Source organism: Drosophila simulans, chromosome 2R, assembly GCF_016746395.2.
Source record: "Drosophila simulans strain w501 chromosome 2R, Prin_Dsim_3.1, whole genome shotgun sequence".
Classification (NCBI taxonomy): domain Eukaryota; kingdom Metazoa; phylum Arthropoda; class Insecta; order Diptera; family Drosophilidae; genus Drosophila; species Drosophila simulans.
Window position 1 is genome coordinate 15,276,870 of NC_052521.2, and position 13,707 is coordinate 15,290,576.

The 13,707-nt window shown below is 41.5% G+C and overlaps 5 protein-coding genes and 1 long non-coding RNA gene across 6 annotated transcripts; 2 read left to right on the forward strand and 4 right to left on the reverse strand.

Annotated features, from left to right (window-relative positions):
- The first annotated feature begins 508 nt into the window (after positions 1-508).
- Positions 509-1,277, forward strand: LOC6735035. The gene is made up of 3 exons (XM_002081980.4): positions 509-606; positions 659-982; positions 1,035-1,277. Exons 1-3 carry the CDS (start codon positions 556-558, stop codon positions 1,230-1,232), a joined length of 573 nt encoding a protein of 190 aa, XP_002082016.2. The 5' UTR covers positions 509-555; the 3' UTR covers positions 1,233-1,277.
- Positions 1,278-1,302: 25 nt separating this feature from the next.
- LOC6735036 lies at positions 1,303-2,325 on the reverse strand. Its single transcript, XM_002081981.4, has 2 exons — positions 1,733-2,325; positions 1,303-1,674 (listed from the first exon to the last, which is right to left on the reverse strand). The coding sequence occupies exons 1-2, from the start codon at positions 2,108-2,110 to the stop codon at positions 1,468-1,470; spliced, it is 585 nt and encodes a 194-aa protein (XP_002082017.1). The 5' UTR covers positions 2,111-2,325; the 3' UTR covers positions 1,303-1,467.
- LOC123327098 lies at positions 2,263-2,638 on the forward strand. The gene is made up of 2 exons (XR_006541560.1): positions 2,263-2,502; positions 2,577-2,638. It is a non-coding gene; the product is annotated as an uncharacterized LOC123327098 (long non-coding RNA).
- Position 2,639: 1 nt separating this feature from the next.
- On the reverse strand, positions 2,640-4,307 carry LOC6735037 (threonine-rich protein). Its single transcript, XM_002081982.4, has 2 exons — positions 3,852-4,307; positions 2,640-3,569 (listed from the first exon to the last, which is right to left on the reverse strand). The coding sequence occupies exons 1-2, from the start codon at positions 4,239-4,241 to the stop codon at positions 2,721-2,723; spliced, it is 1,239 nt and encodes a 412-aa protein (XP_002082018.3). The 5' UTR covers positions 4,242-4,307; the 3' UTR covers positions 2,640-2,720.
- Positions 4,308-4,778: 471 nt separating this feature from the next.
- On the reverse strand, positions 4,779-6,317 carry LOC6735038 (cell wall protein IFF6). Its single transcript, XM_002081983.4, has 2 exons — positions 5,864-6,317; positions 4,779-5,604 (listed from the first exon to the last, which is right to left on the reverse strand). The coding sequence occupies exons 1-2, from the start codon at positions 6,239-6,241 to the stop codon at positions 4,837-4,839; spliced, it is 1,146 nt and encodes a 381-aa protein (XP_002082019.1). The 5' UTR covers positions 6,242-6,317; the 3' UTR covers positions 4,779-4,836.
- Positions 6,318-8,217: 1,900 nt separating this feature from the next.
- Positions 8,218-9,324, reverse strand: LOC6735039 (uncharacterized protein DDB_G0271670). The gene is made up of 2 exons (XM_002081984.4): positions 8,883-9,324; positions 8,218-8,806 (listed from the first exon to the last, which is right to left on the reverse strand). The coding sequence occupies exons 1-2, from the start codon at positions 9,258-9,260 to the stop codon at positions 8,321-8,323; spliced, it is 864 nt and encodes a 287-aa protein (XP_002082020.1). The 5' UTR covers positions 9,261-9,324; the 3' UTR covers positions 8,218-8,320.
- Positions 9,325-13,707: the final 4,383 nt, after the last annotated feature.

Genomic DNA, 13,707 nt, shown 5'->3' on the forward strand with positions numbered 1-13,707 from the left:
TATTTTTGTGAATATTTTCCTGCTACCCAGCGTCGATCAATTAGGTAGCATTAATGCGTATGCGTAATGCCCAGACCCACAAATTGCTTTGCATGTGCATTCCCATTCGATGCCACACACGTGTATTCAGGGTCAAAAGCTGATAGTCAGAAGATAAGGTGGCCAGGAACCACCGGAAGGCCTAACTCGCGGTTCTTTGAACTTATCAAAGGTAATTTAGGGGCTTAGGGGTTTACGATCCGCAGAATCGATTGCTGTAACCAATTGGTTAATACAGCGCAATATCTATTGAACCATTTTCCATTACTGTTTATCGAGTGACGTAATTAATTGCAAAGACCAACTTTCGCCGGAAAAGTTTTCCCTTTAGCTAAAAGTATGCAACACTTTTTGCTCATCATCGAAATGCAAAGTTTGGGAGCCACTGGATCGTTATTTGCAGACGAACCCCAGCGATAAGAAGCCTATAAACAAACCATACATCACTGTCAGATTACATTACCAACTTTCGGTAACTTGACGCGGAAATTTCGCTTCGATTTCCGTCAGTGTTTTATGGTCACCAGTGCCATGAAAACTGCTATCATTCTGCTTCTAGCCCTTAGGGTAAATAAGTAATATCATTGTTATATTTCAATAACTCCAACTACATTTCTAGGCCTGTGCTGCTGAGCCTCCTCCCCGAACTCTCAACTCATTGTGCTCCTACTTAGATGATGGAAAGGAAACTGTTTCGAGTCTGGGCAACACCAAGAAGTGTTTTGCTCGTTACCTACCGGAACTGGAGAGTGAAGGGGCTACCTGGTCGCAAGGATATAATGCGTGTCAAAAGTGTACCATTACCGAGCGGCTGTCCTTGCTAACGGATGCCACTGGGGCTCAGGAGGAGATTCGAGAGGCTGCCCTGGGCATCTCATCATTCATTGATCAGTGTTTGGCCCTGACGGAGTCCCTGGACTTTTTCAACTGCTTTGCCAAAATGGTGAGTGGCTGTCCGTTGATTCGAGACCTTTTTGACCTTAGTTTTCCCTTAGGCTAAGCTACAGTTGGCGAATGTCTACAGTATTTCATTTAATGCCACCGAGCAGGCTTTAATACTAAATAAGAAGTTAAGTAGAATCGAATTGGAGCACTATCGCTGCACAAATCAAACCGAACAAAATTATGTGAAAGGAACCGATACAATCTTTCGATCCTTGGATCAGTGTCTGCAGCTAAATGATACACATTGAATTGAACATTAATAAATATTTATTGTACTTCCATGTATAATAGAACTTAACTATGGAAGTTATATATATATGTACTTAATGTATCTAAGACGGATCAGGCAATCAACAAATCCTAAAAGTTATATTCTTATCAGCAAATAATATCGATTCCTGGTAAACTATAGTGATTTAGCTTATATGATGGTGTTTATTCACCCTTAATCATTTTGTTTGTATAGTGACAGATAAGCGACGACTACTCGTTGTTAAGCTCGTCGATTTCCGATCGACATTGAGTGAGTTCTCTGTGGGCCTGCCTTATGTCCTCCAAGTACTTTTTCTGGGCATCGAGGCCGCAAAGCAAAAGCGCCCGATGCACTGCATCATAGTCCTCGTGTAGTCGTGTATACGCACTCGTGGCATTGTAATTTATTTCGGTCAGAATGTCAAGGTTATGGATTCCCTAAAAACAAATGTATTAATTTGGACTTTAACATCATTTAACTAGTTCGAAAACTTACGTTTTTATTGATGCACTGAAAGTACTCCAGATCGTCAACCAATGTGTCGCAGATTTGCATATTTCCGCACACCGCACTGGATCCCAACTCGATTTGGAGTCGCTCCAGTTCCACATCGACCTCTAGATTGATGATGGTCTCATTGGCATTCAGTTCGCACAGATCGTAGGAATCGGAGAAGACCAGCGAGGCGTTGGCACAGGCAATGGTGAACTCATCGTGGCATTCGTCTATCGTGATATCCGGTTCGGGGGTGAGCAAATCCGGCACCTCAGCAGCCACCGAGAAACCCAAAAATAGGGCAAACAATATTATGGTGCGTATCCCGTAGAGGCGACAACGGGTCTCCGTTCTTAAAAATCGACGTAGTGCTTCCATTTGGTCGCCGGTCTCGAATGCCCTCAAGAACCAACGAAAACGCTCAAGTGCCGAGCGACTAATTGATCATTTCCTAATAACTCGGCTCTACCCCATTCGGTTTTATTGACCAGCCCGAAGGCCAGTTATTTATGAGAGGTTCAGGTGCACCACTTATCTACAGACGTGCACAATGATTGTCAGTGTCGTCCGGTGGATCGAAGCTTTCTGATCTAAGAGTAGTGGCAAACACCAGTAGTCAATAATGTGGCGCTTGTCTGGTTGGACAGGCGAGATAAAGCTCATTACTCCGTCATCTATCAGAGATAAGATTACTCCCAGCGTCGCACTCAAGAGGGTTAATCCACTAGGCAACCCACTTGATTGAATATATTTGGAATTCAAAACAAAAAGTGTGCATACAGTTTCTATATATTTAATAAAAGTTTTAATCTACTAATAAAACAATTTGTTGATATTTTATGAGCCCCTTTTGCAGAAATCCTGCGCACGACCCTGCTTACAATTGAAATCGAACCCAAAAGTATTCTACGCTTTATCGGCAGCAAAATTTATTAGGATTCTTAAATTTTCCCATTGAATGCAATAAATAATACAAAATTCCTCAAGATTAGAAGAAGCGCTTAAACAGGTTCCAAGATCTCCTCTGACCGAGACGCAAGGATCTGTCGATATCTTCCTCAGGTGAACGCTCGGAAGTGGAAGTGGCTTCGGTAGTGCTCTCTTGAGTACTGGACACTGGAGCCTCAGTAGTCGTAGTAGTCGATGGAGCTACAGGAGTAGTGGACACTGGAGCTTCAGTAGTCGTAGTAGTCGATGGAGCTACAGGAGTAGTGGACACTGGAGCTTCAGTAGTTGTAGTAGTCGATGGAGCTACAGGAGTAGTGGACACTGGAGCTTCAGTAGTCGTAGTTGTCGATGGAGCTACAGGAGTAGTGGACACTGGAGCTTCAGTAGTTGTAGTAGTCGATGGAGCTACAGAAGTAGTGGACACTGGAGCTTCAGTAGTCGTAGTTGTCGATGGAGCTACAGGAGTAGTGGACACTGGAGCTTCAGTAGTCGTAGTAGTCGATGGAGCTACTGGAGTAGTGGACACTGGAGCTTCAGTTGTCGTAGTAGTCGATGGAGCTACAGGAGTAGTGGACACTGGAGCTTCAGTAGTCGTAGTTGTCGATGGAGCTACAGGAGTAGTGGACACTGGAGCTTCAGTAGTCGTAGTAGTCGATGGAGCCCCAGAAGTCGTAGTGGGGACAGTCGGTTGAGGGGAAGTCTCGCCTCCCTTTAAGCACAACGTCAGATTCTCGTCGCACGCGTCCATGTCGTGGGCGTAATCCAAGCGAGCTGAATCCACACAGTCGGTAAGATCGGTCTCGATCACTTGGTACTTGGCACTGATGCGATTGAAGTCCAGACTGGAGTCACTGTTCAGGGTGAACATAACCTTGTAGCTGTCGGAGGACTAAAAGATATTGCATGTTACTATTTATATTCCCTTAATGATAGACTGTCAGTCTTTATAAAGCACTTTGGCTCTCGTCTGATAATACGAATGAATTTATGACAATGGCACGCTTTTTTAATGCGCTCTAATCGAGCAATAAACCATACGAATGAAAACCTAGACCAGTTTGTTGCCAAAGAACATTTTAAAGAGCTATTCATTATAATCATTAGAGCTTAAAGGGGTAGATCATCTTTTGGAGATCTCGAGTGAATTAAATTAGTGACTCATTATTCTTACGGCATTGCGGTAGCAGTCGAAGAAATCCAGGCCATCAACAAGGGTATCGCACTGGGTCAGACTGGAGCACATTTTGTTGGTGCGATCCAGAAGGGCTTCGCGCTCCGAGGCGCTCTCCTTAGTGAGCTCATCCCGACCAGTTTGTGCGGTCCTCAGACATCCGGTGTACTGTAGGTTGTAGCTCATGATCACGTTGGTCTGGTCCTCCATGTAGTGGTTGAAGCAGTCATTGACCAGGTTCGATTCATCCCGTGCCTCGGGAGCGCCCATTAAAGTGCGAACGGCGAACTGTTGGCGAGCCAACATGGAGACTAGGTCGGCGGGATGTTTGGGAACCATGGCAAAGCCACTGGTGGCCAATAGCAGGCACAGGGCAATAGCGAACTTCATTTTTAGTATGCCCACTTAACTAACCGACTTAACGGATCTCGAATACGTACTGAATGCTACTGGCTTTTGGTTCATATTTTTATAGCTCTCTTCTATCATAATTTTCGGTAGTTGAAACTGTCATCGAGAAATCTTTAAATCATGCTGATTAAAAGCTAATTAAGTTGCTATCGTGTTCTTAAAATCGGCCATGATTCCTTCCGATTTAATATTTAATGAGTTTTTCTATGACCCAAACATCCATAAATAGCCCTGCTATCTGGCATTGGTAATGGCTAGTATAGTTGGTAGCTTATCGGCTGACCGTTTATAATTGATTTGCCAAAGTTTGGTTAGTCAAGTGGTGGGTAACACTGTACTTTGGCGCCTCAACGAGGACTATAGCCTGATAGCTTGATAAGTGTCTTACACAATGAATCACACGGTTCTTTTCTTCAAGTTTTTTATTCAGTGTTCGCTTATGAAGTTAAATTTTTATTTACCCTATGGAAAAACACTTGTTCTTTTTATTTTCGAATAAATAAAGATAGATAGATATTTAATATTTATTGAAGTTTTATTCGTTTATGCCGTTATTTAAATTTAACACGATCGATTAGTGATTTTTGAACCAAACCCGTAGATTCTTTAGAATCTTCTGGAGGTCATTGCTGTTCTGAGAGGAGAGGGATTTCAAGTCCTCCTCAGGCGGCGCTTCCTTTTCACCACTACTTGTTGTCGATTCCGTGGAAACAGATGAGGAATCAGTAGAGGATTCGGTGGAATCGGAGGGCGAATCAGACGAGGATTCAGTAGAGGATTCGGTGGAAGCGGAGGAGGAGTCTGTCGACGAATCAGTGGAGGATTCGGTCGACACGGAGGAAGAATCAGTCGAGGAATCCGTGGAGGATTCAGTGGAGACGGAGGACGAATCAGTAGAAGATTCGGTGGAAGCGGAGGACGAATCAGTAGATGATTCGGTGGAAGCGGATGACGAATCAGTCGAGGAATCGGTAGAAGATTCGGTGGAAACGGAGGACGAATCAGTAGAGGATTCGGTGGAAGCGGATGACGAATCAGTCGAGGAATCGGTGGAAGCGGAGGACGAATCAGTAGAGGATTCGGTGGAAGCGGAGCTCGAATCAGTCGAAGAATCCGTGGAAGAGGCCTGGGTGCTTGTGGATTCCGATGGAATTGGAGCGCCAGCAATGCAATCACTCAAATCCTCGTAGAGCTGGCCGTATGCCTCTCCATAGGCCCTCTGGGTCTTGTTGGTGCACACCTCTTCCTTCACTTTGATGAGACGCACTTCTTCCTGCACAGCAGCTAGCAGCTCCGAAGCGTTAGCGGAGATGGTGAACATGGTTTTGGTATTGTTGGCACCCTGAAATGTAGAAAATTTGAAAATTAGTTAGTGTTATAGAATATTAGTATATAGTTAATTTAATCAAGCACCAACTAAATTTAAAATCATATTTTTGGCAAAGTAAAAGTTTGGTTTCTGTGGGATTTGGTAATCACTATTTAAAGTTAACAATTTAATTAGATTATATAATCATGTGCTTGACTAAAAATTTTTTGTTCAACGCGAAAATTATGTGTAATTATCAATTTGGGAGTCAACTTATCAAAAGTCAACTTACGGCTTCACTGTAGCAGCTGAAGTAGCCTATGGCAGATTCTATTGTACTACACGCGGTAAGGGCATTGCAGGAAGTCTTGGCGGAGTTATCAATGGCATTTCGTTCCTCCTTGGTGTTGTCGTTGATCTGTGCCACCTCCTCATTAGCTTTATTCACACACGCGTTTACATCAGCCCTGTAGGTCTCCACAACTTCGTTAAGCAGGGGAAGATAATAATCCATGCAATCAGAGGTATGTGATTGATCGTTGCCGAGATCACGTGATTGTATCAGGAACTGCACCAGGTTCTGGTGAGGATTATTAAGTTGCAGGGGCGGATACTCCACGGCCTGACTAAGGCCAATGGCCAAAAGAATAGTGCACAACTTGACTAGCATTTTATAAAGAGCCAACACTTGTTCTATTACAGTTCGCGTTTAAACTGTTCCAGCGATCGAATCGTACTTATTGGATCCCACCTAGCACCTGCAGTATTTATAGGCGTCGCGATTGAGTGGTCCATAAAATAATATTCCTGCCTTGGTTTCCATTAAAAACCGCATGTTATTGCCATGTTATTGGACAGCTTTAGCCTATCACTCGAGCTATCTCAAAAACCCGGCCGTAGTTATCAGTCTTATCGGTTTTATAACCATCACACTATTGGGTCCCACCCGGCAAATCCAGTTCAAGGGTTTCCTTCACCCCGCTCCCAAAATTTTTATTCACCTAGATCAGCATTCGATCGAAGTCTATACTTCCCAGAATTGATCTTCATACGCAATTTGCCGAGCTTGCTAAAAAAAATAGGAAGCATATAGCTAAGAATTTAAGGCCTAAATAATCTAATCTAGTTCGAGTGTTTATAGTGCGAAGATACACGTGTAGTCTATATGTCTGTCATGCTGTTCGATTCTTGGAATATTCACAAGCCACTTGAAGGTATCGGAGGTAACCCGTAACAATCATATCATTAAATGTTATTGGTGAAAATAAGTAATTGCTACAAGTCCTTCGACTTGGTTAAAAAATAAACAATTAGGCATGCTAGGGCTGAGTGTAACGAACTGAGAAGTAACTAATATAGAAAGCGGCTTTTAGGATTTCCCAATCGTTATCAATTAATTTCCGAGTCTATATTCGGGCACAGATTGATTACTTGATTTTGGTATAATTTCTATGACTAATGACCGAACAATATACACTTCAAGCTTATCAAAATCGCTTGTCCGTCACTTACAAGCAACACAATAATTACATTTGAAAAAGTTGAATGACTCACTTGACCCGTTATTGTTGTCCAAAATAAAAATCTATCGTCGAGATGGTTGGCCAAGATTAAAGCGTCTTCATTGCATACCTCTGCATAATTATCAGAGCCCAGTGGAGTGAAGATGCCATCAGGAATACAGGAGCTGCCGTAGCAAGGACAACTTCTAATTTGCATATCTTAATTGCGTGTTCTTCTTTGAGTGTGTGTGTGAGTGTGTGTCTGGGGTGTCGCAATGCCAACCAACCAATAGGCAGGCTGCAAGGAAGGCAAGGATGCAGGATACTGGGTCTTGCCAAGTTATTGGCTTTATTTTGGCAAAGTGAAATCTCCCCTTTGCACAGCGCTTCTAATTTGTTTTAATTGCAGTGACAACAAGGCCGCCGCCGGCAGCTGCACAAACAATAACACCACATGCAATTAAAATTGAATAAAAAACACCGCTAGGAAAATGGCTCTGATGTTTATTTAACTGTTACCGCTACCTTAAAGTGTCCCGTCCTAGATTTCCTTTTTCCTCGCCCATTTTGTTTGTCCTGCCCGGGGTAAAGTTTTCCCAGGCTGATTTACATGTTTGTCCTTCCATCCCCCGCCAACGTCCCCCTCCACAGCCCCGTGTCCTGCGGATCTTTGATAAACTTGGACTGATGGCAAATGCAAAAAGTTTTATTTGCATCGCATCAGGTTGGTTTCCTACTCGGTTTTCCACCTAGATCGGTCCGTTAATTAAGTAAGTTGCAATGGGTTTTAGTTTCTCGTTTGAGTTCCCAGATTGACTTCATCACTTGATTCCATCTGTTTGGTTTCAAGATTGGAGCCAGTCCTTAAGCCATTGCCATTTCTCAAACGCCCTAGGCCTGTTTTTCAATTGCATCAGAAGTTTACTGAAAGCCGGTAAAAGCCATTCAGACGAAGATAAGAGTATTCTTGGCAAATAAATTATTCTAGCTTGGAATTTTAAATGGCGATTTAAACTGGCATTTAGTATCAACCCATTTAAAATATAGTTGTAAGTTAGGAGTTTAGTTTTAAAATCTCATTTTAATTGTAAGATATGCCACAAACTTTTCATTAAACTTTAGCTTTGTTACAGCCCAAAAAATGTGTGTTAATATTAGATCACTTTATTAATTATTCAATATTAGTAATGTCGTTTTGCAATGTTCCTGTTTAGTTTATTAATTTTGACACTTATATTGCTCAACTCTTAAACAATATGTTTGAAAATATGTTCCAGTCTTCTTGGGAATCGGTGCTGGCTGTTGCCACTGCTGTTTTCAACGGGACTAAAATGCGCTACTGTCGATGGAGAACTCGTTGTTGAGGAAATCGGTGCGGATGAGCTATCTGGTCTTTCTGTGGAGCTGGCGGTGGAAGGAGATGGGGTGGAGGTAGAAGCAGATGGGGTGGTGGTAGAAGGAGATCCGGTGGTGGTAATAGTGGGGGTGGCGGCGGTGGTGCTGGTGCTGCTGCTGCTGGTGGTGGTGCTTCTCTCCGGCACAGGAATCTCACCGTTCAAGCACTTCTGAAGATCTTCGTAGGACTCGCCGGAGCGGACTTCATAGCTTCTGGACGATGCTGAGCAGCATTGGTCACGGGTGAACACCAGTGTCTCGACCTCCTGACGCAGTGTAACGACCGAGACCGAAGCATTGGATGCCACACTGGACAACTGTTTGGAATTTTTAGGACCCTGAAAATTAATTGGAATATTTTGTTAATTTTAGAAAATAAGAGTTAATTAAAAAATCAAAACACTATTAACTTACCTCAGTGGAGTAGCAGGACAGGGCATTTTCGCTGTTATTCTGCTTATCGCAGTCCAGCAGGAACATGCAGGACTCGAAGGTGGAGTTGCTGAGGTCCCAGACAACGGGATTGTACTGTTCTAGGACCTGTTCATAACCGCCATCATACTTATCCAGGCACAGATTGTACTCATCCACATATTCCGAATATTCGGTTTTGAATAGGTCATTATAGTAGTCGAAACATTCTATGGTCAGTTGTGGGTTATTACGCTGGACTTCACTGGTGGCGCTCATTATCTCAAGAATTCGCGAAGGACCCGAGATGAGGTTGGGATTCGCGATGCAGGAGCCGATGGCCACGGTGGCCAGCAGGACGGTGATGAGATGTGACTGCATGTTGCTCGTTGTGAGGTTCGTTTGAAACTTGATTCTAACTGGCTACTGGCCAACGTATTTATGCCAAGTCTGTGGGTGCCACAGACTTAGCGATCGCTGGGGCTTTTCTCCTATCTTGATGCAGATAAGACGTATCAGTACGGCAATCACCCTACGCACCGAACTTGGGCTACTTTCATTTCCTTGAAGAATCTGTAAACAATCAGACGTCGACAAAATGGCTGTGGGTATCTGTTTTGAGACGTTCCATTTTAAATCGGTCATTGATTGGAGGTCATTCAATTGTTGCCCCGCCGGAATGAATGTAAATCTAATAATGTACGAGTTTTTAATGCGAAAATTCCACTGATATCATTATTATTCGGCACTTGTCGCAGTCGGGTTTGCATAACCGAGATTATAACCATCAAAAAGCACCTTGATTGGGAATGACTAAGTCTAAAAGGCGACAGCTTTGGTCCGTGAAAAGTAAGAAGGGAACTCCCAAGAAAATAAGGCATCAAAATTTTAGAATTTTTTCTTCATCTAATTTTATTGACTTTATTTTTCTAAAATTATTTTTTTAACGACTTGGGAATTACGTTATTTAAATTTTTATGTAGTAAGATTAAGCTATGTATCTAAGTTTCCAATACTAAATAAGTAATAATAATAAAGAATAATTATATTTTATTTTTAATTTTACTATCCAAAACAATTTAATATCCAAAATAAAATAATACTTGTGCTAATACTGAAGAATTAAATATGTCAGGATAAAATTAAGTAAATTGATGAAGCGAACGAACGCATATCACGTGAATGGCATAAACAAACAATATGTTTATCGGATTATACAAACTTGACATTTAAATTCCTAAAAAATCGAAATATTTTATTTTTTTTTGTCCATCGCCATTTGGGTTTTCGCTACTCATTAGTAAGATCGTGATGGCACCCCACCCATGAGTAAATACCAATTTTTAACTAAATTACCAAGTTCATAAAACGAGATATATTTTAATCTTTACTGGAGCATTCTTTATCTCAACGGGTATCTTGTTTACACCGATTTTATTTACTATTATTAAATGGCAATTAATTTATTTGTGCCACATTAATCATTTCGAGCACCATGCCTCTTATCATCCCACAGCTCCACTGTCTGGTTTGGAGTGTGTGTGGTTGGGAAACAGCAACGGGAGAAATTCCTCCGACTTTTAATTTAACTGGCTACGACCGTTCCAAGAATTCGATTGATATGGTTTTTTATTTCCTTTGCCACACAAAGGATTGACCAATTGTATTTGCTCTTGAGATTATGAATAATGCACAAAATAATTGAATATTGCCTCATTTCTGAAGATAGAATTCATTGTTTACCGAATAACAAAATTCGGGATGAATATTTGCAATATAAATAGATAATTACAGTTTATGAAATCTTAAATTTCTTTACAACGAAGTTAATAATTGAATTGGCCAAATTTTTTAAAATGAACACTAACGTGCCACGGGGCGTATGATTAATTTTATTTACCTGCAGGTATGCAGTTCGTCAGCTGTCTTCTCCTTGCTGAGCTGCATACTAAGCAGTCCTTTTGGAGCAACTGTTCTGCAACGGAAATAGGAGCACTGGAAAAAATTTTGTATGCTTTAATAAGTATTGAGGTATTAGGACTTCAGAAGAAAAGAGTTGAATCCAGGTAGATACTACTACCTATATGAAGAAGTAATATTTAATATAAGTTACTGGTAAATTACCAAAACCAAAAATTGATTACAGAGAGTTCAATTGGCCTTAGGAAAGTTCCCAAATGGTAGTCGTAATATTTTTCGCCCAGTGGATCGACTGGCCCGAGGGTTCATTTCCACTCAGAGCTGTCAGGACGAAATGAAGTCGAGTAGCGTCAGCCGGCTTTCGGTTCCCTTCAGTTCCTCAGAGTTTCGCTGAATGGGGAGAAACAGCCGCTGATGGATTGTCAGTGGAGGGACGAGCTGTTAAATGGCGCACAAATAAGTGTAATTGTTTTGTAAATGGCCCCGTAGTAAAACAATTTCCAATGCCACTCCGCGTCTGCTTCCTGTCAGCCGGCTGGTTGGTTGGTTGGTTGGTAACTTACTCGTCTGCTGCACTTGAGTCACCCCAAAGAAAAATCACCTGGCGTATTACCTATAATTTAATTTATAACACCCACTTCTTAGCACTGTCAACAAGAAGACATTCGTTCTGCGGCGATACGGAACCAAAGAACGCATTGCCAAAATGACTAATTAACTATTGCTAGCCATAAATAGCTAAAGTGTCCAGGAAACTTGATAAGCTGACTATCAAAGTCACATCTAATCAAATACAATGGTTTCCAACCATTGGGGGTTCCTTAATAAAAGATCCAAAAAATCCAAAATATCAAGAACTTTACAATCAGCTTGGTGCGGAAACAGGAAGTAGGCATCAAAATGGTTATTAACCTATTAGTTAAATTCTATTTTTAAAACTCGCTTAACAGGGACTTGTTAGCTGTTATTGTTAATAACTACTTTAGTTGCTACTGTAGTACATCTGATTGCATTTTAAACATAAATCTGTACTTAGACATGTTGTACTTGTTGATTCAACATTTGCAGACTATTTCAGTTGAGACAGATATAAATGCATTTTATTGAAGCTGCACTAAAACTAAGTTGATTTATTTTATACATTTTCTTATACAAGCCAATTGAAACAATACTTGCTAATACCCAGAAATGTCGAACATACGACATAGAAAATGTCGGCACGGAAACGACGACAGTATTTTGAAGAGCTGCTTATCGAGAAGACGACATGTATACGTCATCAAATGTAGATAAGAAACTTCTCCTTTGGCCCAATAATAAAAGCTGATAACGAACGATTTTGTGGATCGCAATTATCAGGTGGTAATTAAAAAGCGTATATAGGTTTGCCCTTTCATATTTGGACTGAAACCACCACCGACATGGAAAGCTAATGAACAATTTCGTTTAATATAGTATTCGATTAATTTTACAAGCACTCCGCCACATAACGTATACGCACTGATGTCACTGTCCATTATTACGGCTATTATTATCATTATTATTATAAACTAGGAACACTGCAATAACAGAGCCGGATTTTACGATTGCCATAACAAGAAGCGATGGCAATTAAAGGAGACGCACGCTATATATATACACAATGATATAAATATCCATCCACAGCTGCCATAATGTTGCGAACTGGACACGCTGTAACTTTATGGTTAGCGCGTGAAATTCAATTAAAAGCCATGTTCGATATTAGCTACAATATCTGCAGGATATCCACATAGATATACGTTGGATGGCCGAGCGTGGCCGAGTCATAAACGAAACTTATTGAATAAAATTGAAGGGCAGCAAATAGACAGGCAGTCGGCGGTGGCAATGGCAGTGGCAATCAGCCGCCAAAACCCCGATAAGCGTGTTTCCGTGTAAATGCCGGGAGTTGGGTAAAGTGAATAGAGAGTTCAGTATATGGAATAGTTTTGTGTGATTTATGCCCCACCAGCAGAACGAACAGTACCATCCACTTTTCGGTGGGCGTTTAATTGCCCCTGGATGCGGCACCCAATGTGGCTGGGAATGCGGCGGTGGATGTGCGTCACTATCCATAATGATTATACGCTGATAACGGCAGTCGGCAGCTTATATCACACGCATGGAGTATAAGTTGTATAACTGACAAGCTGCAGTCCCCAAATTAATTAAACCAGAGCCACCACACGGAGGTGGTAATAATAGAAATGTACTTGTCCTTGTCCTTGGTCGTGGCTACCCCGTGGAATGCACTCGAATTTCACTGGGTCATGGTGAAGTAACCATTCCAGTAGTAAAACGCAATCTAATTAAAAATTTTCCAAGCCGCTGCAAAATGCATATAGCATACACCGTACATACCGCGTTGTATGCTGAAATAATAATTTTTAATTGCAAAAATGCTGGTGAAAATAAAGCTATTCAACTAAACCCGTTATGCATTCGGTGCACAAAAAGGCGAAAACAGCAACAGAAGTTTGTGGAAAAACAGAGATCTGCATAAATAAATATAGAAACGTGGAGAAGAAACCGCAAAGCATGACCGCAGAATATATACATACACAAAAGCTGCAAAACTTGTGGCCACTATTTGATAAACTTTAAGATGTCAAAGTGCCGAGGAGCCAGGAAACGGAAACAGGCAGTGAAGAGGCGACTGACAAACTTATGGAGCAAGTAAATGTCCGAAAATGAAATGAAATGAGTGAGGAGCGAAATAGTCGAAAAGCCACAAAAAGCACAGGCATTACGTAGAAGTCAACAATGGCGGCAAGTTGGCCAACAGCAGATGAGGACTTCACATAAAAAATGCTATTCTCGAGAAACTCAGAAAAAATTGCACTCAGACTGGGCAATATCAGGGAAGCAGACTGAATGAGGGTAGACC

Excerpts from the sequence above, each read along its gene's own strand:
- LOC6735035 (XM_002081980.4), top strand. The coding sequence starts at position 556 with ATGGTCACCAGTGCCATGAAAACTGCTATCATTCTGCTTCTAGCCCTT. Across the intron at positions 607-658 it reads TTCTGCTTCTAGCCCTTAGG|GCCTGTGCTGCTGAGCCTCC; the intron begins GTAAATAAGTAA and ends CTACATTTCTAG. Across the intron at positions 983-1,034 it reads TCAACTGCTTTGCCAAAATG|GCTAAGCTACAGTTGGCGAA; the intron begins GTGAGTGGCTGT and ends GTTTTCCCTTAG.
- LOC6735036 (XM_002081981.4), bottom strand. The coding sequence starts at position 2,110 with ATGGAAGCACTACGTCGATTTTTAAGAACGGAGACCCGTTGTCGCCTC. Across the intron at positions 1,675-1,732 it reads TTCAGTGCATCAATAAAAAC|GGAATCCATAACCTTGACAT; the intron begins GTAAGTTTTCGA and ends ATTTGTTTTTAG.
- LOC6735037 (XM_002081982.4), bottom strand. The coding sequence starts at position 4,241 with ATGAAGTTCGCTATTGCCCTGTGCCTGCTATTGGCCACCAGTGGCTTT. Across the intron at positions 3,570-3,851 it reads TCGACTGCTACCGCAATGCC|TCCTCCGACAGCTACAAGGT; the intron begins GTAAGAATAATG and ends AATATCTTTTAG.
- LOC6735038 (XM_002081983.4), bottom strand. The coding sequence starts at position 6,241 with ATGCTAGTCAAGTTGTGCACTATTCTTTTGGCCATTGGCCTTAGTCAG. Across the intron at positions 5,605-5,863 it reads TCAGCTGCTACAGTGAAGCC|GGTGCCAACAATACCAAAAC; the intron begins GTAAGTTGACTT and ends TCTACATTTCAG.
- LOC6735039 (XM_002081984.4), bottom strand. The coding sequence starts at position 9,260 with ATGCAGTCACATCTCATCACCGTCCTGCTGGCCACCGTGGCCATCGGC. Across the intron at positions 8,807-8,882 it reads TGTCCTGCTACTCCACTGAG|GGTCCTAAAAATTCCAAACA; the intron begins GTAAGTTAATAG and ends ATTAATTTTCAG.